At 42.4% G+C, this 23,600-nt stretch overlaps 1 protein-coding gene across 1 annotated transcript in view; it reads right to left on the minus strand.

Moving 5' to 3' along the window:
* UBE2J2 (ubiquitin conjugating enzyme E2 J2) overlaps positions 1 to 23,600 on the minus strand; it is a 404,416-nt gene that overhangs the window by 291,084 nt on the left and 89,732 nt on the right. The window contains exon 4 of the mRNA XM_044063196.1: positions 13,451 to 13,553. Within this exon, the coding sequence (XP_043919131.1) occupies positions 13,451 to 13,553 (103 nt within the window). The remainder of the gene's footprint in view (positions 1 to 13,450; positions 13,554 to 23,600) is intronic.

Here is a 23,600-nt window from a genome sequence, read left to right on the forward strand (position 1 = left end):
GTTAAAATTATTTGATGGGAGTACATGTTTGGTTTATTAGAAGTGGTAGGAGTGTATACAGATAACCCTGTGGAATGTGTAGGGGTCCTGATAGTATATTGGTAGGATGGACTGTAGTAACTTTGTGAGTGGGGAGGTACTGTGTGCACAGTATGTAATTACAGAGCAAAAGAGCCGGGGTGGTGGTGGTTGTTTGCGTGACTGGCTGAAGGATGGTGTTTGGGTGTGGTAAGTTTAAGTATAAAGGAAATGAGCTAGGGATGGGTGGTAATGAGGGCAGGGTAGGGGAGTAGAGCAGGCAGAGTCCTACCTAGGAGGTAAGAGCTGAAAAAAAGTATCAGGAGTCTGACTAAGTAATGAAGTTAAGCTGCTAAGCGTTGTGCGTTAATGGCAGGGATTATTCCAGTTATTGTGTTTCCACTATTTATTCACTGTGAATGGAAAAACAGCTGCTGTGAAGGGACAAAACACATGCTATTTCGGTCATCATATTTCTGACTATATCTGGCGATACGTTTGTAAACCATTTTTCCTAAATGTCAACAGCAGGACAATTATTAACAAATGGGTAGTGACTGCATACTGGAGGAGGGTGAAAAAGCTTTTGGGCATATGATAACAGGTACATACTGGGCTAACGACCACCACGACCACCAGGCCATTTATATTGTGCAATTCAACCCAAACGTGTCCACATGTTTCTTGGGTGTATATTAGGAGGAGCTATGTTAGGAAGTTTCTATAGGTTATGTGGGGTTATGTTAGTCTAGGCATTACTGTCTGGCTCTGTCTACCAGAGACAAGGGGACCAGATCAGGGTAAATTTCTGATTTCCCATCCATGGGACAGGTGACACTTAAATAGGCTTAGGGATGGACTTTGCTTCACAAGGGAGCCTGTTCTAAAGTGTGCATGGCAAGATAAATTAAATTTTTAGTAGGTGTGTGATGGTTTGAGTGGTCAAAAGGCTGAAAAGGTTAAAGGAGGAGAGGAGAGTGAAGGACAAGCAACTTACTGCAAAGTGTGGAAAACTGGGTTTTAATAATGATCAGTTTAATTTAGCAGATCTTGAACTTTCGGATGATGGCTTTGAAGTGGAATGGGAGGTTAAGATAGATTAAGCAATGATGGGGATGCTATGGTATTGTCAAGTTCATTTAAGTTGTCAAGACTGACTATTTGGGGGTCACTATCTGCTCCTGGGTGACAGTAAATACTTCATTCCTTTAGAATACCAAATTGCCAGGTTTACTCACTGTTAAATTCCTAAAAGGAAAATACTGTTTGTAACATGGAAGTATTTGTTCTCCACTGTTGCAACAGTCAAGAATAGGGTACACTGTGAATAATATATAAAACAAATGCCTACAAAAGTAAATTAGGAAGAGCTGCTACACTGTTAGTTGTTGATGTGGGCCTGATCCACTCATTCATTTTCTTGCATTCTGAGGGAAGGAGAGCATACAATAAGTATCCTGAAATTATTTACATTTATTTGCAAATAAATAGAAGTTATGTTCTTACCATAACGCTCCATGTTAGTTGTCTTCTCGCCTTCTTGCTGGATGGGTTTTGGTTCCCACCGGCTCATCCCACAATGCTTTGTAAGCTAGCCCCAGCTTATAACAGAAACAGTATAACTGTAAAAAACAGAATCCACCTCTAACAACAGGAAGAAGAAGGGTGACCTACATTCTGAAACAAGAAATATGCATAATAGCATATAGCTAAGAAAGAGGTGGTAGAAAGAGAGGTCACGATCACAACTCCTCTAGGTCTGTCCAGGCCAGGGGAAGGAGGGTGAAGACAACTAACATGGAACGTTATGGTAAGAACATAACTTCTATATGTTAAGTTGTCTATCTTTCATTCTTGCTGGATGGGATGTCCCGGTGGCCTAAACAGACTCCTGAGAACAGTGGAACCAAAATTAGCTCTATGCCTAGAAGCTAAATCCAACTTATAATGGGAAATAAAAGTGTGAGGAGTAGCCCAAGTAGCCGCTGCACAAATGGTGTCAATAGGCAGTCTGTCTTGCCAAAGCTCTGGTGGAATGGGCTTTAGGCTTATTAGGCAGTTTTGGTGTCTAATCTCATAAACAAGGGTAATCAGAGATGTTAGCCATCTGGATAAAGATACCTTTGAAACTGAAGTCCCTTTCTGCTTTCGGAGACAAACAGCTGATCAGATTTTCTGAATTGTTTCGTCCTGTCCAAGTAGTACCTTAATTGACGATGAACATCCAGACAGTGTAATTTTTGTTCAGACCTATTTGAAAAAGACAGGGAGGTCAATGCATTGGTTTAGATTTGATGTTGAAACCACCTTAGGCAAAAAGGACGGGTTAGTTCAGGAAACTCTGTCCTTATGGAACACAAGGTAAGGAGACATAACTGAGTGCTTGAAGTTCTGAAATTCTTCTAGCTGATGTGATAGCCACCAGAAAGAGAGTTTTCCATGATAATAACTTTAAGGAACATGAAGCTGCAGGTTCGGGGAAAGAATCAAAGAAGCAAGAACTAAATTTAGGTCCCAAGGAGAAGGAGGATTTCTTACAGGAGGTCTGAGAAGAAAAACTCCTTTCAAAAAGGCTTTGCAGAGTTTGTGGGACATTAGGGCAGATTCAGAAATACCCACATGGAAATTAGAAATAGCTATTGAACCTTAAGAGTAGATGGAGATGAACCTGCATGGAAGAGTTCAGCAAGAAAATCGAGGACTAGTTGGATGGAGCTGTGAAAGGATCTCGCCTTTCCTTGTGCCCAATATGAAAATCGTTTCCACTTACTCAAATAAATCTTCGAGTGGAAGATTTATGGAAGCTATCAAAATATCTCTAACAGAGTGAGATAATTGAGGAAGCCTGGCTACGGTTGGAAGTGGAGGAACCAAGCAGTGAGGTTCAGAGAGGGGAGGGATGAAACTGACCCGACTGATGGATCAAAAGATCTGGAACTAGGTCCAGATTCCACGGTCGCCAAAAAAAATCGATGCAGAAAGGGGAACCACACTTGTCGAGGCCAGTAAGGAGCAATGAGGATCAATGAGGCCTTCTGAGCGATAGCTTTCTGTATTACTTGAGAGATCAGTGGGAAAGGAGGAAATGCATACAGAAGTCCCCGTGGCCAAACTTGGACTAGCGCGCCCCTGCTGGGTTGGCCTGGTAAAGGGAATAGAGTGAAGTATTCTCTGCACTTGCTGTTTTGGGGAGTAGCAAAAAGATCGCAGCAAGGCTGACCCCACTTGAGAAAAATCTCTCTCACTACAGAGTCTTTCAGAGACCACAGGCATGAGAATAGCTCTGCTCAACTTGTCCGCAATGTGATTGGACTTCCGGGATGTTATCAGAAAACGCTGAGAAGAAATTCATTGCCACAGTCTGAGTGCTTCTCGACACAGGGGTATGATCTGGTTCCGCTTTGTTTGTTGATGTACCACACTACAGACATATTGTCTGTCTGGATTGCAATCGCTCCCAAGGGAAGAGAGTGTTGAAGGGCTTGCAACGCTAAAAGCACTGCTCTCATCTCCAGAACATTTATGTGCAAGTGGCATTCGTTTGGCTGCCATGTGCCCTGGACTGTCCTGCCCTGATAATGCCCCCACCCGATCAGGGAGGCATCCGTTGTCAGAGTAGCAACCGGAGGAGGTGGAACAAATGGTCTTCCCAACAGGAGCTAGACATCCACCACATGAGATGCTTTTGCACGCTTGCGTGATCATAATGGTGTGAGACATTGGAAGTTCCTGGTATGACCATTGAGAAAAGAGCATCCACTGAAGGATCCGCATGTGGTATCTGGCCAATGGAAGGATGCCATGATTCCCAACACCTTTAGAACTAACCTGGCTTTGGCTCTGTTGTTGTTGAGAAGTGATACCAATTTTTGAATGTCTGATATCCTTTGGTTCGTTAGTGTTGCAGACATGTTTACAGTATCTAATTTTGCCTATGTAGGTAATAGTACCAAAACAGACTTTTAATTTATTGAGATACCCAGTCTTTGACAGATAAAAGTGTAATCTCTGGCCATCAGAAGGAGATGTTTGGTGGTAGCTGTGAGGAGCCAGTCGACCAAATATGGAAAAACCTGGAATCCTTGTCGCCTCAGGTGAGAAGCTACCACTGCCATGCATTTGGTAAACACCCGGGGCAGTGGTGAGACCAAAGGGCAGGGCCCTGAATTGAAAATGACTGGTTCCCAGCCTGAAGCGGAGGAATCTTCTGGAGCGCCTGTTCATTTTATGTGATAGTACGCCCTGAAGGTCTATAGAGCACATCCAGTTTTTCCCAATAGAAGAATGGATTGCAGCGTGACCATCCAAATCTTGTTTTCTTGACTGATCTGTTCAAGATACTGAGATCCAAAATTGGTCTCCAGTCCCCTGTTTTCTTTGGAACTAAAAAGAACCTTGAGTAGATTCCGATCCTAGTTGGTCTGCTGGCACTGGCTGAATAGCTCTTTTGCAAGCAGTTTTGAAATTTCCAAAGCTGCAAGATCCCTTTGAGCGGTGGAACATCTGGAAGGGATTTTTGACTGATTTGGAAAACGAAGAAAGGGAATAGAATAACCTTCGAAATGATGGACTGTACCCATTTGTCTTGTGTCAAGGATAGCCAGGCTTCTGGGTACAGTGACAATCTTCCCGCGGCTGCCTCCGGAGATGGGACGTCCGGCAACACCTCAGGGATGCTGAAAGGGCTTATCGGAGAACGCTTCGATTGCCCTGGTTCTGCGGACCCCTCTGCCTCTAGGGCGCTACCATTGTTGTTCCCCTCTGCCTCTGGCGGGAACCGACTCTGTCGTCAGGCGAAGTCCCTTGGGATTGTTTACGAACCACATCTTTCCCCTTCTGGCCTTTGGGGTAAGGCCTAGAAGGAGTAGAAAACGGACTCCGACGGCAGAAAGGGTCTTGCCATCAGTCTCGCACCTAGTCAGGGTTTCTTTCACTTGTGGACCAAAAGAGATGATCCATCAAAAGGGGAGTTCGTGAAAGACGCCTTGAAAGGTTCCAAAATTGCATAGTCAAGATCCAGGCGTGCCTCATCAAGGCTACCCTGTTCCTCTTGGCTCTGCTCCATCGGCCGCATAAGAGAGGAGGCATGGAGGAGTTGGAAATAGAATTATGATAGCCAGCTGCGTGTTCATTTTCTCTTGGAAACCCGCAGCTGTAGGGTCCTTCAGCATTTCACCTTTGATCAAGTCTCTTTGAAGACGAGTGAAATGGCACAGGTAATTCAGCATAGTAAATGTCGCTGAGGAGAACATCCGCTTCCCCTATCCATGGACCTAGATTCCTTGTTAGGTGGATGGGCAGGCACTGAAGGATCAGCCAGTTCCTTCTTTGTGGCGGCAGCAACCACCATAGCATCCACAGAGACCTTTGATAAAAATTCCTTGTCTGATGGAGCTGTGATGAATTTGGAGGGTCTCCTGGGAGTGGGGTCCACTGAATCAGGAGCCGTCCATGCCTTTTTGCAACCACCTGCATGAGGGGGTCGGGGACACCCAGGAGGTGGAAGGACGAGAGCCAAACGCCTCAAGATACACAGATTCGTCCTCCGAAGGGTTGAGGGCTGGCCAATTTCCCTCTGTTTAAGGATCTCCAGAATGTCTGCAAATGAGACATCTTCAGAAGGGGAACGGGGAACCCTCAGAATCATCCAGATCTGTGTCACGTGATAGACTCAGGTGAGTCAATGTGCTTCCTCTTGCACTTCCTCTTCCGAGGGGCTCTTCTGCCAAATCAGGAGAGGCCTCGAAGAGGATGAAATCCCAAAGGGAGCTCCTGAGGAGTTGGCTCTCTGCGGTCAGGGATGAGGGAGTGAGTCGACTTACCCTGCGGCAGCATAGAGGGAGGGGCTGACGGAGCCGACTGTGGAGTAGAGCCAGGCTCTAACACACTCCGCATGACCTCAGCACCCCTGTCAGGCAGAGCCAGAGGTCCCCGCCCGAGGAGCTAAGGACCCCTCGGCACCGACAGTGATGGCTCGAGGGAGCCGAACTCACCAGCGCCGGCACCGAGAGGAGAGGGGGTCGGACAAGGGTCCGATGCCACTCACCCTCGAGCCGACGAAAGTCCGGCGCCGAGATTCCTCCATGGAAGAAAACGGAGCCGACGACGGAGCCGAAGACAATTGTCTCGGCTCCGGTAACCACAGTCTCGGTTCCGACGACCCGCCCGAGCTCAAAAGAGTCGGCGAGGAAGGAGTTGATGGACCGGGACAGGCACCGACTGATGAGTCGGGCTCTGAAGCATCTGGGCTAGTGCCTCAGACTTGAGTAGTCGACTCACCACCCTCTGAAGGTCATGATCGGACAACCTCGATGACCTAGAGGAATGAGACCTTTGGCTCCGTTCAGACAGCAGGGGAGATCCTGGGCCGAATGAACGGAGCCAAGAGAAGGTGACCTAGACCTCTTTCTGGTTGTCGGCTCAAGATCTTGTCGGAGCCGACACGGGTATCGATAACCTCGGCTCCGGCCGAGAGCCACAGAAACTGTGGACTGAGTCTTATCGGCTCCAGCCAGAGCCGATAAAGGCAAAGGTTGAACAACCTGAGGTCTCGGCTCAGAAGCCGGAGCCGAAGACCTCGATGCCTTGGAGGGCTTCCTGTTGAGACAGACAGGGAATCCTCAGGCTTCAACAAGCCTCTCAATATGAGCTTGTTTTTTCTTTCCTGCAGGACCCTGGGGCTGAAGCCATGGCAGACAGCACAGGAGTCCTGCAGGTGCAAAGGCCCCAGACAATAGACACAAGAAGTGTGAGCGTCTGTCAGAGACATTTTCTGACAGCACGCATCACACTTCTTGAATCGAGACCTTTGCTTCTTTAGACATAGCCTAACTGGTGAACACAAACACACACTCAAACACACCAGTTATACCCTGTCAAAAAAAATTATTTTAGTAAAAATACTAAAAAATAAAGTACAATAAAGTACAATAAACAGTAGCTTAAACTACACAAACACTCCCTAGGGAAGGGAAGGCCCAAGGCCCAAGGGAAGAACTAAAAGTTCTTTTAAAGAAAAAACGGGAAAAAATTAGGTCGGGGATAAAGTTCAATGAACTACACTAATTTGACAATAATTAAACTAAAAAAGGGGGAAACACAGTAACTTTTAATAGAAAAAGCTTAAACTCACCAGGAACCGGTAGAACAACCAACCTCGAAGCTGTAGCGGCAAACGAGATCTGAGGTAACTATCGCCTAGCATTGTGGGATATAAGGGGAGCCTCGAGCCGGTGGAACCAACTCTCGAGCTTTAGAGTGGCTGAGTCGGAGCCGAGGTCGGCTCCGAACCCATCCAGCAAGAATGAAGGCGAGATAGACAACTTAACATCAGGCTATTTTTCAACAGAGGTGATGTTACAGTTCAGCATGTGATTTAAGGTCAACTCAGAAGAAAGACCAACACCTATAATATAACAGAGGGAGAGAATCACACACACACACACACACACACACACACACACACACACACACACACACACACACACACACACACACACACACACACACACACTTTTAAAGTTGTATTATGCTTACTTGTCCTGCCATAACCTTTTATTACGCTTATAATTTTCCTTATTTTAACAGATTGCGGGGTAATAAAAGGGTGGAAACTCATTAATAATGAACAAGGAGCTAGAAATAAAACTACAGAGGTGGAAAAGAGATACAAAGTATAGATTGTACTACAAAAAGCTAAAAATCCCTTATACTTCAATACTTGTCGAGTCTTGGATATACAGCACAGCAGTCAGACCTAATTCATTACTTGCTAGCCATTTGCACAAGCTACCTTTCTTTGAGGCATGGTACTTTTCTGCAGCAAAATGCTTTTAGAAAGAGGTGACTTACTACAGTTCACAGTGACTGAGCATAGATAAAATTTAAATTACAACTTTGAATCTGTTTTGTAATTCCAGTGAAGGTATGCTAGCAAATGCACTTTCTTTTTTTCCCCTATATCCTCTAAGAATAAATGTTTACACATTTTGTAGTCTTGGTTTCTACACCTGTAGTAGCAAAACGTAAGGTAACTTGTTGTGGGACATTATGCACTGAGACCAGCTGCTCAATTTTCAGTTTCAGCCTCATCACAGTGAGTAGTAAATGTCACATATTTATATAGGAGGTTTTATCTTCTTGAGATGAACAAATTAATAATTAACAGTATACTGCAGTGGTTTAATACACTCCAGTGAATCATGCTAGCTTCAGGTTATATGGCACCAACTTTTAAAGAAAGGATGCAGAGTATACAAAAGATAACAGATTATACACAGACTAGTGTTAAGAGCTGAATATGTAACTACCCTTATTTGATGCTGGAAGATCAGAAGGCTGTGGATTCTATTCCTACCCCAAAATAGCAGCTCAAATTAAGTGGCTTTTTAAGTCATAAATGATTTTACACTCTTGAATGAAGTTGGTGACAGAATGTCTATCAGATGAATAGCTTGCTAGTCTCAGCAGGAAGACAGGACTGATTTTTATAGTTTTATGACAGGGCAGGGTATGTACTTGTGATCATATTTAGTGCACCTTACTGGTTAGCAGAAGTAAGCAGTCAGTAGTGACACTTATCTAAAGCAGCTGTTGATGTGCTTACTTCTTAACAAAGGGCCTGAATGTGTTTAAGACCATAAGAGCAGAATTAATGGTGTGTGTGTGTGTGTGTGTGTGTGTGTGTGTGTGTGTGTGTGTGTGTGTGTGTGTGTGTGTGTCTGTATTTAAAAGAAATAAACTTGTATTATTAGTAATAGCAGTGTTTATATTTTTCTCATTTGTTGTACTCTTAACATTTTTCCCAGAACAAGAGGTCTGAGCGTAATAGTATTTCTGGGGTGTCATTACCACGACCACTGCAGTTCCATTTTTTTGGCAGTATTGTTTCAGAGCACCTATAGAATTAAGAAAATACATTGCTTGGGCTTACTAATAATAATCTAAAAAATAAGCAGGCAGTGTACACATAAACTGTGGTGTTAACTCAGTATCTGTGGTACTTCAGAATCAGTACATGTAAAATGGAATGCCTGGAATATCATTTCTGTTTAGTGGTACTCTAACTTGCATTTGCTTGGTTCTGCTCCATATGTGTCTTTTTCTGAAAAAGTACATAATTGCTTAAAATATAATGTGCATAGAAATAAGGAAATTACTCTTGAGAATGTCTGGCTATGACAATGGTTACAGTATGATGGTATTTTGGCCAACTATGAGTCTTTATGGAGGTTAGGATATCTATCAGGGCATTTTGTATCGTAAATTGGTAAGCATGTCCAGCATTGATCCCACTGTACTATGGCCCCACCCATTTTGCTGGTCACACCCCTTCCTGTTGGCCCCACCCATCCAGCTGTCTCCTGCAGCCCCCCTTTGATTGGAAGTCACCAGCCGCCACTGATGGATACGCTAGATTTGCGTTGATAATCGAGGAGTTTGTAGGGGTATAGGTCATAGGTGGTATGGTTAAAGAGTGAGGGTGAGACGAGTAAGGGACAGTTAGTGACTGCTGGAGGTGAGGCTGAGGTGGGGTGACTTACGCTGGGGTTTGTAATGTTGTTGAAATACGGTGAGGTTAGATGGGCTGTGATGGTGAGTGCTAGTGTTAAAATTATTTGATGGGAGTACATGTTTGGTTTATTAGAAGTGGTAGGAGTGTATACAGATAACCCTGTGGAATGTGTAGGGGTCCTGATAGTATATTGGTAGGATGGACTGTAGTAACTTTGTGAGTGGGGAGGTACTGTGTGCACAGTATGTAATTACAGAGCAAAGGAAGGGGACGGGTGGTGGTGGTTGTTTGCGTGACTGGCTGAAGGATGGTGTTTGGGTGTGGTAAGTTTAAGTATAAAGGAAATGAGCTAGGGATGGGTGGTAATGAGGGCAGGGTAGGGGAGTAGAGCAGGCAGAGTCCTACCTAGGAGGTAAGAGCTGAAAAAAAGTATCAGGAGTCTGACTAAGTAATGAAGTTAAGCAGCGTTGTGCGTTAATGGCAGGGATTATTCCAGTTATTGTGTTTCCACTATTTATTCACTGTGAATGGAAAAACAGCTGCTGTGAAGGGACAAAACACATGCTATTTCGGTCATCATATTTCTGACTATATCTGGCGATACGTTTGTAAACCATTTTTTTCCTAAATGTCAACAGCAGGACAATTATTAACAAATGGGTAGTGACTGCATACTGGAGGAGGGTGAAAAAGCTTTTGGGCATATGATAACAGGTACATACTGGGCTAACGACCACCAGGGGCCATTTATAAGCCTAATTGTGCAATTCAACCCAAACGTGTCCACATGTTTCTTGGGTGTATATTAGGAGGAGCTATGTTAGGAAGTTTCTATAGGTTATGTGGGGTTATGTTAGTCTAGGCATTACTGTCTGGCTCTGTCTACCAGAGACAAGGGGACCAGATCAGGGGTAAATTTCTGATTTCCCATCCATGGGTCAGGTGACACTTAAATAGGCTTAGGGATGGACTTTGCTTCACAAGGGAGCCTGTTCTAAAGTGTGCATGGCAAGATAAATTAAAGTTTTAAGTAGGTGTGATGGTTTTGGTCGTCAAAGTCAGGCTGGAAAAGGTTAAGTGAGAGGGAGAGTGAAGGACAAGCAACTTACTGCAAAGTGTGGAAAACTGGGTTTTAATAATGATCAGTTTAATTTAGCAGATCTTGAACTCGGATGATGGCTTTGAAGTGGAATGGGAGGTTAAGATAGATTAAGCAATGATGTGGTTGGGGGATATGGCTGGGGTGTTGAAGAATCTGTTGGATAGTGGGATGCTATGGTATTGTCAAGTTCATTTAAGTTGTCAAGACTGACTATTTGGGGGGGTCACTATCTGCTCCTGGGTGACAGTAAATACTTCATTCCTTTAGAATACCAAATTGCCAGGTTTTACTCACTGTTAAATTCCTAAAAGGAAAGGAGAGATTTATACATACTGTTTGTAACATGGAAGTATTTGTTCTCCACTGTTGCAACAGTCAGAAGCAAAGATGTGCAGGCTGTTTTAATCAGTTTAGTTTGTGCCATTTTAAGATACTTACCTTGTTGAAAATGAGGAAGACAATGCACCAAGAAAAGACCCTAGGTACTGAAGTGGACTAAATAAAAGCACATCAATAGGATGAAGGATTTTAAAAGCATACTATTTATATTTATCAGTAGACCAACAAGCATACACACTGTGAAGCTGTGATTTAATATGTATAAACCTGCTTACATCTCCTCATGGTGCTTAGGTAGCTCTATCGGACAAAGAAATAAGCTTGAGTCCAGGATTCACTACACCTGCTCTTTCCTGGTACCTCTTAATAATTACAAATCTAGTTTAATTGGAAGTGTAGCATGGGAGAATGGAGGGCATGGTGACCCTCAGAGTATTTAAATTTGTACAACTTACTTAACCCCACCCTAAATGATCTGTTGACATGCAGCTTAAAGACATTGCTGTACCTACTAGCACTACAACGTCTATACAAATCACAGTGTCAAATCAGCAACGGCTCTTTTCTCAATTTCTACAGTGAAGGAGCTACCTTAATTTCACTTGCCATTTATCTGCTAACTAACTCAAGTGAAGACACAGATTTATTTATTGACAATTGAATACCAGTAAAGTCCAAATGGGTAGAAGCCCATTTTCAACGGAGGCTCGGGAAGAAAAGCTCCAAATTATTACAAAACATTTAACAATAATAATTTTACAATCTTCAAAAATAAATTAACAACAACAGAGGCCACAGGATATGGACTCTCACAAATATTTGAGTATCAGCAGTATATAATCCCGGACAGGACCCTGGTCATTGGCTGAGCACCAACTACAATTTCTTCTCACTTTCCCACATATTTCCTAGAAGCAGGTTTTCTTGCCTCCTTCAGTACCTGCTGTTCATTCTTTGAATGGCTAAAAACAGAATCATACAGGCCAATCAGTTGAACACTTTAGAGATTGGAGTGCATCAAACACACTTGTGTGAGCAGATCCAGTCTATGAAAAAGCTTGCGGCAATTGCCTTTGGCTAATTACACAAGAAAGGAAAACCAGTATTGCCTGGGCCAAACTGGAGTCACCACAATTATTTCGGAAGAGTCCTTCTGAATCTTAAGCATTACCATGGCTATCAGTGTAAAGGTATAAAGGAACATTCCCGCCCACTGGATTGAAAATGCATCTGCTTTCCAAACTTGATTGCAAGGAGCTTCGAAGTAGAATTTGTTTGGTTGTCCATTTTGAAGGGAGGCGAACAGATCTATTTTAGGTGCTCCCCACAACTGGATCAATTCCTGGAAGACCCCCTTGCTCAATTTCCATTTGTGAGGGTCTGCCCTGCTTACATATGATTGAAGAAATGAATTTGTGTCTGTTTTTTTTTTTTTTTTTTTTTTTTTGTTACTCTGGCAAGTGAACTGGTCCATGAATCGTTTTTACCACAAACTAGGCCAGACAGAGAAGGACAATCTACAAGTTACAGATCTAAAAGTAACAAAGTGGAACAAAACAGAACTGTTGACCATGTAATTAAAGTCGCATAATCCTACAAAAGTAAGACTAGAAATGTGTGAGTCTGGTTAGCACAGTTAAATGCATACATTTTACAGCAAGTGAAAACAGTACATCTATAATCCAACGAATTATTATAAGTACACTTAAAAAAATGATTATCTCACAAGTTGATCTAGATTACAAAAAGGTGTTTCATCTAGATGTTTTTAATCCTGCAGGTCCATCTGCAAATTTGCGGACTTCAAAAATTTCTACCTGTAAGTCATATCATTCTCATATTTAGCTTTTTACAAAATAACTGAAGAGGGTGTGTACTAATGCTTTGTTGGAAAACAGTGAAAAACTCAAAAGTCCTTTCAAAATCAATGACATATCCTCTTTAAAAATCAGAGCATGCATGCATGGGTGAATGAAGCCAGACTAAGCAGGAAGACTTCTGTATACTACTATCATTTAAAGCAAGGCAAAATATTTTAAGATAGACAAACTGTCAGAAAGAAAAGATCAGAAGACGTAGAGACTCATTTGAGTTTTTCCACACTAACTGTTAAAATCCAAGCTTTGCTACTGAGGAATGCAAGCAATAAACTGAAAGAAAATCAGTCAGATTATGGAATGAGATGGCCTAAATTATGTTACTTATTGCCCTGAAGTTTAACTGCGGTTTTTGATGATATCCAAGGTTCATTAAAAACACTGGGCTTGCATAACAGATGCAGCTGCTATGCAACAACACAGTAATACTACCTGCATTCCACGTGCCAAACTACTGACCATCTGTCAACGCAGGACTTGAAGGTGTTAGCATTATCAAAAGTCTGAGGGACTTCTGCCATTTTGTCTACAAATTGTTTGCTAAAAGTGCACTTTAAATACCCATAAAACAAACAAAAAAATCAAATATACCATGCTTACCTTGTATTACATTTGAATCTTCCATTAGGTGTTATCATATATATACTAGGAGGTTTGAAGGGAAACTCTCTGGGAAAAATTAGTTTGCCATGGTAATAACCACCTAGATGAAAAGAAAAGAAAGGAGCAAGCTTTTCAGATGTAATTACATACTTAACCAAACTTAACCACTTAAAGTAACAAAACACTCCTGTAGCACATAAACAAACAGAAGTCCAACAACTATCAAACACTAAAGCTCTAAAAATGTTTTGTAGCACTACTTCAGTACTAGCTACCACTGTAATGTGTATATATATATATATATATATATATATATATATATATATATATATATATATATACACACACACACACACTGTAATTCAGCTGAATGTCACTTCACAGGGTTTGATTCACAACAAGGGAAATGGGCTAGGCTTAAAATGTTCCACAGGGACAAGAGGGAGAGGACGTGGATGGGTTTGGTATAAAGGTTACGGTCTTCACCTCACAGACCTACAAGAGTCTGGTTCTGACCATGGGTTACTGGCTAAACTTAAAACAACCCTTCAGGGCAATTAACCTAGTATTCATCTATCAACGTATGAAGGATAGCTAGCTTAGTATTTACCTATGAACTAATTTCCAGGCAATGGTCCATGCTACAAGGTCAGGCACCAGGGATAAACAGCACTGGTTCAAATGGCCTATCAAAGTTAAGATACAGCTGTTGCACAAGTGTACGTTTCCATATCATATGCTAATATGATGCTTGTGGCCCAACCAGACTAAGGAAACCAATTCAGAGGTCACTGACATGACTGTACGTACCACAGTCAAATGTCAGTATGACTGGAAGAGTGCACATAACCTCTCACATTTACTCTACCCATAACCTTTGCCCACAACCGCTCACAGCTACTCTGCCCACAACTGCTCACAGTTACTCTCTACAGAAAAAAATAAAGAAAAGGGTGTATAACAGCAAACTTGTTTCATGCTACATTTTTCTGCAGAATACTAATAAAGATTCATCAAAATATAAACTGAAAAAAGAAGGAGAAGCCAGAAACAGCCAACTGCATAAAATGAAAATTATAAACTATAAAACTAAAGTTTAAGTTCTAATAATAATAAATGTTAAGGATCTTAAATATATCAGAACGCCCTTTTTTTCATGCAAGTGCCTTCGCTAACTGAGAACTCCCCTCACTAACATAACATGGTTTAGTCTCGGCTTGGCCCTGCTGAGCTCACCAGACTCAGGTAGCATGTAGAATCCAATGATATTGTGAGGGTCAGATAACCTCCACAGAACTGATTAATGTGGGTGGAAAATGAAGGCAGTAAGTGAGTTTAAGTACGCGTAGGGTAGCTGTTAACCTGTGTGCTCAAAGAACAGACTGAAAAATTGAAGTGACTGAAGATGGTAGTTAAGAAAAGAATTCTGCTGTGGTAAATATCACAAAACTAAAAGGGTTCTACTATGCTGCAATTTACTAGAAAAACATTAACGGGACAGACTGTCCTACAAGAGATATGCTCAAGGTGGCCTTACCTCACACACTGTTGTTAATCACTGGCTCAAAAATACAGTGGAAAATGCTATCCGTGAGAAACTGTTAAAAATTGGAAGGGGCACAAGGCCTTGAGAGCCCAGGTTAAGTACTGGAAGTTGAGCATTTTTTAACCTGCACATAAAGCACATCACATTTTTATTCATTACATCACACAATGTACCGGAAATCCTGCTTGACTGGACCTTGGTTGGATTCATCTTCACTACCAGTCAGCATCCAGAAAAACTTTAAGATTTTATTTCTGTTTTATTTATCCCTGTTTGGAGATGTCATTCTGAAAGAAATGTTAGTTCACCTTGAGAAACACACTAAATTTTAAGACCGACCAGATATGGTACCCTAAACACAATGATCTAGAGCTCAAAACAACTTGTGAGCAGAACTAATGAACACTACAAACATTTTCAACAATCCTACACAACAGCAGAAACAAAGCCAATCAGCTATGAAGTTAAAATCTCATGGAAGGATGAGGGTCTTCAAAATAGAGAACGGACAGAAAATAACTTCTTAAAGGAGCTATTTGAGTAGCCTGTTCTATATCAAACAATCCAGCCTTCCACAATGCAAATGATGTGCAAACATAACTGATATGTGCTCAAAATTTCAGTCTCTAAGATAAGTCAATGATCTCCTATAAGCTAACCTACCACTGCAATAAAGTTAATCACTCAACCCAAACCAAGAGCCATTTTCACTTACAGATACAGTACTACCAAACGTAATGGTTTCTAGCACCATCTCAGAAGGGGGCAGGGCCGGAGGTAAAACCAGGTAATTCCTTAAATCAACAGCAACATTCTTGGCCTGAACCAGGAGACTTATGAACTGCCAAAAATTTTAGAGCCTGAAACTACTATTTTTGTCAACAACAAACAATGATGTTTGCTCTTTCTTATCTAGACTGTATAATGTGATCTGGGAATAATGGGATTGTGTACAGGAAAAGCCCGTGCCACATGCAGGAGGGTCAACCACCTCATAGCACTGCTGAGCTTGGCAGAAAAGGGAGAGAAGTGCATTACCCCAACTGGCTAACAGGCTAATCCGTGGAGTGTTAACTTGTGGCCAAGCAAATCCATTAAACTAAATGCCGGAAGAGTCGCTCAGAGAGCCCTCCACCCTGTTAATTTCTCCAGAGATGTGAGGTGTTGAAAACAGGAATGCCCACATCTACATCTCCCTGCCTGATAATAATCACCTCCCTGCAATGGGGTTATGGCACTATGCCCCTTCTACTGCTTGTCTGATGGTATGTAAAAAGGCACCTCAGAAGCATTTCATTTCCAAGATCATAACACAAAGTATCAACCAACACAATGAGCAGTTAAAGTCCTCTATCCCAGAGGGATGTCCCTGAAAAATGTGGGAGCCAAACTGTCCGTGTTAGGGGGGGTGGACATAACTCTTTTCCACAATTTCTTTCTTGGTGGCTGCCGCCAGGACCATAGCACCTACTGGAATTCCTTTGCTCCAGAAGTCACTACCTTTATGTGGTGCCAGGATCCTAAGTCACTACCTTTATGTGGTGCCAGGATCCTAAGTCACTACCTTTAGGCGGTGCCAGGATCCTAAGTCACTACCTTTAGGTGGTGCCAGGATCATAAGTCACTAGCTTTACGTGGTGCCAGGATCCTAAGTCACTAGCTTTACGTGGTGCCAGGATCCTAAGTCACTAGCTTTACGTGGTGCCAGGATCCTATCTGGTATCTTGCGGACTGGCTCTACAGAATCTGGTTCCTTCCATGTCCACTGAGAGATTAAGTCAATGAACTCATCAGCAGGCACAGTCAACCAGGAGGTAGATGGGCCAGCACCAAAACCCTCCAGGAATACAGATTCCTCTTGAGAAGGGTTGTTGGTAGACCAATGACCCCATTGTTTCAGGATTTCTAAAATGTCTCCAAATGAGATGTCATGTGGTGATCTTGGGGGACCTCCCTCTTCACTGAAATCCATATCTTCTATGACAGATTCCTGAGGGGAGTCCAACTGCCTCTTCTTGCACTTTCTCCTCCTACGGACTTCTTCAATGGCATGCTCCAGAGAAGTATCGGAAGAGATAACAATGCCCTGTGGTGTTACCTGGAGACTTTGGGCTGGCTGCTCCTGTGCAGTAGAATGCTGAGGCTCACAACACAACATCACCCAATCGGAAGGAAAATCCGAGGGGGAAGAGCCATCTGATCTCTAGTTGAGAATACTCTCTCCACCACCTCGAAGGCAGAATGCCTTGGGAGAAAGAAACCATCAGCACCAAGAAGATATGCTTCTGGACTGATGGCTCCCTCTGACCTGAAGACACCAACCCCGAGGCAGGAGTCAAAACCGAGCTATAAAACGGTGAGGTTCCGAGAAGCAGAGACAGCTCCGACAACTTTGGAGTCGACCCTTAGCCCTCGGATCAGACAATGAAGCTCTGGGTCAGAGAGCCCTCCAACTCTGATATGCTCGGAGCCAATAGAGAAGGCACTGGATCTGAAACAGATGGCATCCAGATACTCGGATCTGAGGGCTCCAAAACTGAAGGACGGATCGGAGAAGGAGCCAGAGTAGGCAGAGATGTACACATTATGGCTTCCAGACCCACTGGGGTAGGGGCTGGGAGAAACTTCCTCATCATTCTATGCACACCTGCTTCTGTGAGACTTCTGGACAAGGGGGAAGAGGCGGAGTGAGAACGTAGTCTTTTTGGGAAGGGCGATGGGAGTAAAGGTAGGACTGGATCCAGAGGTGATGCATACCTGGTTCTGGGTAGTGGTTTGGGCTATGAGGGAGTAGCATCCTAAGAGATTGATCTGGTGCCTGACGTGGTAGGATCCAACAACTTACAAATAGAGCAGGAAGCCTGTAATTGCTCAGGCCCTAAATAGGAGGGACACAAGGAGTTGGCATCAGATGTGGGAATAGTGTCCACATTTTGCACACTTCTTAAAACCTGAAGGCTTATCTGCTGTAATTCCTTCCAACAACAACAAAACAACCAGAAAAAAAAAATTTGAAACAATGGATAAAAAAGTTAAATAGCTACCAACAATGGTAAAAAAAAAAAAAAAATACCATCAAGCGGTAAGGAAAAATATACCAACAGTGGTAAACAGACTACTCGCGTAAGAAGAGAAAAATAAGGAGAAAGTTGGCCGATAAAATGGCAGAGAGGGAAAGAATTACCAAAACCGCTAAACAAAACAGAATTACTAACAGTAAGTAGCGCTAACGGGTAAAGGAAAGACAGAAATACCAGCAAGATAAACAATAAACAAGCAGGACTTAATCGTCTAAAAGTTTCGCCCGATAGCTGTAGTAACCACGTCTGTTCCCAATGGCAGTAAACTAGAACTAGAGAAGGAGGGGGACAACAGCGTTATGGTTAAGGGGGGAGCTCTAGTGTTTGTGGTTTTCATGAGCTATAGAACAGCGGCCAATTCCTCTCCTGAATGGACCACAAATGAGAAGCCAGAACAGGTCCATCATGTACAGCATCATCATCTAAGCACATTGAATGAGGTATTTCATATTGCTCCAAAGGGTGGCAAAAGTAACAGATACGCTAGTTAAAATTGCTGAGGTCCAGAACTAAGTTATGTACTTACCATAATGATAGATCTGCATGGTTGTGGGGTTCATACTCTTCTACTGCTATGTCTGCAGCTTCAGCGCCAGTTTTAAACTTTCACAGGCTTAGCTCCTCTCCAACACAATTCCCAATGCAACACCATCCACTCCAGATCAGAGAAAGCCACTCTGAGTGGCACGCAGACACACACAACCAATCTGTACTTCCCCCCACTATGCCAGGGGATTACCGATACTGACTGTAAAGGGGGGGAATGAAACAAGACCATGCAGATTTATCACCATGGTAAATATATACAACTTTTATGTCTTGGACGGTCTGGTTCATCTTTTTCAAATGCTAACAAAGAATCCCTAGTAACCAAGCCTGGATGACTTCAGGGAGTGCCCTCCACCCCATCATGATTCCGTGATTCCCTCTATTTCTGGGTTACAGGTAGTGACGAAACTTTCAACATTATCTGTGTTGAGCAGGGCCAGGTTGTTATGGAATGGAGATTTAGGGTGTGTGTGTAGATAAAGGACACTGAGGTGGTGCTGATTTACAGTTTCATACAGCTGCACAGGTGTAAAGTTTTAATAACATCTGTACACAAAGCAGAATTAGAGGAAGAGTATTTTGTTATGATTGAGGAATTTGTTATTAGAATGTGGAAACGGATGGATACAGGGGAAAGTACTATAACCTTACTCAAGCAACATATAATCTCATAAAAGGAAGAGTTATGCAAGGCATCATCCAGTAAGGAATGTCCCAATGACATCAGCATCGTTCCTAAAGAGGGAACAGACTTTCCCCCTCAAACTGGTTATTCAAAATCAGAAACAAAGCAGAATTTATCTTTAGAAACATTTCTCATACTTTTTTTCAGTAATTAAAATGATGATCAGAAATGCTAACATAGACTAATAGGCAATTACTTTGATAGCTGACTGACTCCATTTATCTCACACAACACTACTCTAAATCTTATTTGACATACCAGACCCTTAAATGTCTCACTTTTAATAGAGAATTCACACCTACTTAGAACTCCACCTCCATCTCGGACACACTAGAAGATGCCTTAAATGTTTCATCTTTAGAAACTCAAACATATTAAAATCATTCAAAAAGCATAAAACAGTAGTTCTGCAGGAGATCAAACAAATTTTCATGCAACACTTTTCAGTTTGGAAGCCTGATTAAAAATAAATAATGCATTGTCTTCTTCTGCCTAGAAACTCTCATCAGCCAAGAATGCAAGAGTCACACTACCAGCCCAGCTATTGGGAACTTTGCAAATAATTCTGTGTCATTTGTGACTATTGATATGATTTACACAGAAGTGTACGTAAAGTACCGAGCTAAAATGTAACCACATCATGCCCTATTGGAATAGAACAGGTGGAATTTACCTGCACTATTGTGACTGTTTAGATGTATATGTTTAATGGAAACTGGAACACAGGAAGTTAACTTGAAAAAAAGTCAGAGAAAATAGCTGAAATTATTTTTTTTTATAATTACTGGCCCATAAACAGAAGATATTATCTCTCAGTTTCACTGCAGTAGTAGACACAATGTCTAGAGCTGGAAGTTTTGTTTTGTACTATCTTGAAAGAGAAGTAATTACTAAGTTTGAGATGTAGAAATGCTTTATGACCTCCAGGATCTGCAAACATCTTTGAGACGTGCAATTTTCAGAGATGCTAAATTGTTAGTTTCTGACAATGAGGTTTAGCTTGGGAACTGAACGTCAGGTGACAAAAAGTGATGTTATCCAAGCTAAGCCAGCAGTAATATTTGATATTAATTTAAGAACTCTCTGAGAGAGAGAGAGACTGTGTAATTTGTATTTTGTCTTTGACCTAATAAGAACATCCACTCATCATCACTTCTGCCTGCGTCTTGCTATAAGCTTTTAGGACATAATAACTCTTTTAGATTCAGATAGAAATAACATCCACTCATCACTTCTGCCTGCATCTTGCAGTAAGTTTTTAGGACATAATAACTCTTTTAGATTCAGATAAGAATATAGTGAAGTATAGCTTAGATGTTTTCTGTACCCATTTGAGACTGTCCTGCAATGTTGTTTTAAATATTTCCTGTGATTTTGAACTCTGAAAGCACTGTGAATGCATAATTAGTACTTTCTTGTTCTTTTATTATTAAATATATTTAAACCTTTTCATTGTGGCTGGTCTGTTTAGACATATTTAAGCTCTTAGAGTACTTGCATATCTATTTGGTGACACTATACAGGCCACTCCTAAAATAGCTTTGCTCTTGGTCAGACTACCATTTGGATTAATAGTAACATTACACAGTAGGATTGAACACCCTTTGTTAAGGGCCTTATAGTAGCTGATAAGTAGTGGGTGGTGGCAGTGGAAACTACCTTATAGTCTGTACAGAAGGGGGCATAGCTAGTAAACATGTGTCAGCCTTTCCCAGGAGTGTGTGTGTTTGTATATAAATCAAATCTCAGCATTTGTGCGTCAGCTACTTGGGAAGAGACACAAAGCACTGGTTGGACAGAGAGGGTACTGGAGATTTTAGTTTGGTCACTCAGCTGAGATCTCAACCCTATAGCTGTGCCAGTGGGGAGTCTTACTGGGGATCAGGAGAAAAGGAAGAGGAAACCAGCCCCAGACTGACTGTGGTCTCTTTGTGCTCTTAAGGGAAACTGCACCCACTGTGTGTGTACTGTCATCTTCCAAAGTGTACATCCCCCACTGGTGCTAGTAATGAGGATTGAGGCTCCTTGATTACTGGGGTGTCACACCAAGTCTTTAATGAATTACCCTCCGGACAATTACTGGCCCACACATGAGGAAATTATAAAACTGACAAGTCTTCTCAGTATAAGATATGACATAATCAGGACAACAAAATAATTACAGAAATTTGAGAAACCGCATGTCAAGTGTGACCTCCCACCTCTGGGCTAGTAATCAGGGAGCCTCAATCCTTACCAGGGATACTGGAGAGGGACGTTAACTTGGAATACAAATGGATACACTCAGTATTTCCAGATGCAGACCCCTCTGCATCAAGCACAATTTCCCTTAAGTGCACACAGAAAACACACTCAGTCCAGGGTCTGGATTTCTCTATCTCCAGGTCCCCAATAAGACTTCCCCACTGGTACAACTGTAGGTTTAGGTCCTCAGCCAGGTTTAGGTCCTCAGCCAAGTGTCCAAGCCAAGTGTCCAAGCCAAGTCCTCCAGCACCCTCTCTGTGAAACCAGTGCTTCATGTCCCTACCCCAAGTAGCTGACACACACACACACACACACACACACACACACACACACACACACACACACACACACACACACACACACACACACACACACACACACACACACACACACACTCTTCTAGACTTAATTTTCTCACACACACACACCTGGGAAAGGCTGGCACAAATTACCCACTCTACCAACTTTGCCCAGACTATAAGGTAGATTCACTGCCACCAGTCGGTTACTATAAGGCTCTTAAAAGGGTATCCAATTATACGGTGTACAATTAATACTAACACAAATGGTAATGTTGACCAAACAGCCAGGCTTCAGGAGTGATCACAGTTATCACCAAATAAATATGTGCAAATACTCTCAAAACTTAAACATTTTTTTAAAAAGAACCAGCCACAATAAAAATTTAAATATATTTAATAATAAAAGAACATAAAAATACGGAATATCTATTTACAGTAAACACCAGAGTGTTAGTCACAGGGAATATTAAAAATAATCAATGGAAAGTTTTGCACAGTTAAAGAAAAAAGGAAGTTATGTACTCACCATAACGTTCCATCTGAGTAGGTAAACTTAATTTGTCAGCAACCTGTGGGTATCGGATCCATATCAGATCCGAGCCGGCAGCTTCAAACAGCTAAGATCTGAGCTCCAAGCTCCTCCCCTTACCCATAATCCCCTGCCATCCCTCTCTGACCTCAGATCGAGTTTGCTATAGTAAAACAGCATAGTACAACAAAAGGATCACCTGCAACTCCTAACCTGGTGTTATCCGGAGAAACGGACAAGGAATCCTTCTAGGACGCACTACAGGTTAGGGGGATGGAGGGGGGGGGGGTTGGTTGCTGACAAATGAAGTTTACCTACTCAGATGGAATGTTATGGTGAGTACATAACTTCTTTATCTGAAGTAGTTAACTTCATTTGTCCATCAACCTGTGGGACATAGTCCCCAGCTACCCAAACTTGGGGGGTCCTCATGGAAGGACATTCCGGAGCACTGCAGAGCCGAAGGATGCTCTCCCTCTGGAAATTAGATCCAACTTGTAATGGTTAATGAAAGTATGGGATGAAGCCCAAGTGGCTGCTGAACAAATGTCGTCCAAGGACACTTTGGAGCAAAAGGCAGCAGAAGTAGAAATCGATCGGGTAGAATGTGCGTGGACTCTTTCAGGTTCAGGTCTACCAGAATTCTTATATGCAAGAAGTATACATTGGGAAATCCATCTGGAGAATGTAACTTTTGATACTGGTTTGCCCAAAGAGGGTCTTGCAAAGGATACAAAGAGTTGCTCAGATTGCCTATGTTCAGCGGTCCTGTGCAAGTAGAATCTCAATTGCCTATGTACGTCCAGAGAATGTAATTTGTATTCACCCTTGTTTTGATAGTTTGGGAAAGAAAACTGGTAAATTAATAGATTGGTTAATATTGGGCTCAGAAGCAACTTTGGGTAGGAAGGAGGGATTGTTCCCGAGGGAAACTCTTATCTTTATGGAAGACCAAGTACGGTGGTTTGGCGCAAAGGGCTTGAAGCTACGACAACCTTCTAGCCGAAGTGATAGTGATGAGAAAGGCCGTCTTCCAAGATAAGTATTTCGGATCCACCGAGGCTGCGGGTTCAAATGGAGAGCCGGTCAAGGACTGGAGAACAAGAGTTAAATCCCATGGAGGGACTGCGTCTTTCACCGGAGGCCTTAAGAGGAAGGTGCCTTTTAAGAAAGTCTTACATAATTTGGAAGATGCTAAGGAACCGAGGTCAC

The sequence above is a fragment of the Protopterus annectens genome, chromosome 2.part1, assembly GCF_019279795.1.
Source record: "Protopterus annectens isolate FY-2018-M chromosome 2.part1, PAN1.0, whole genome shotgun sequence".
NCBI classification, from domain to species: domain Eukaryota; kingdom Metazoa; phylum Chordata; order Ceratodontiformes; family Protopteridae; genus Protopterus; species Protopterus annectens.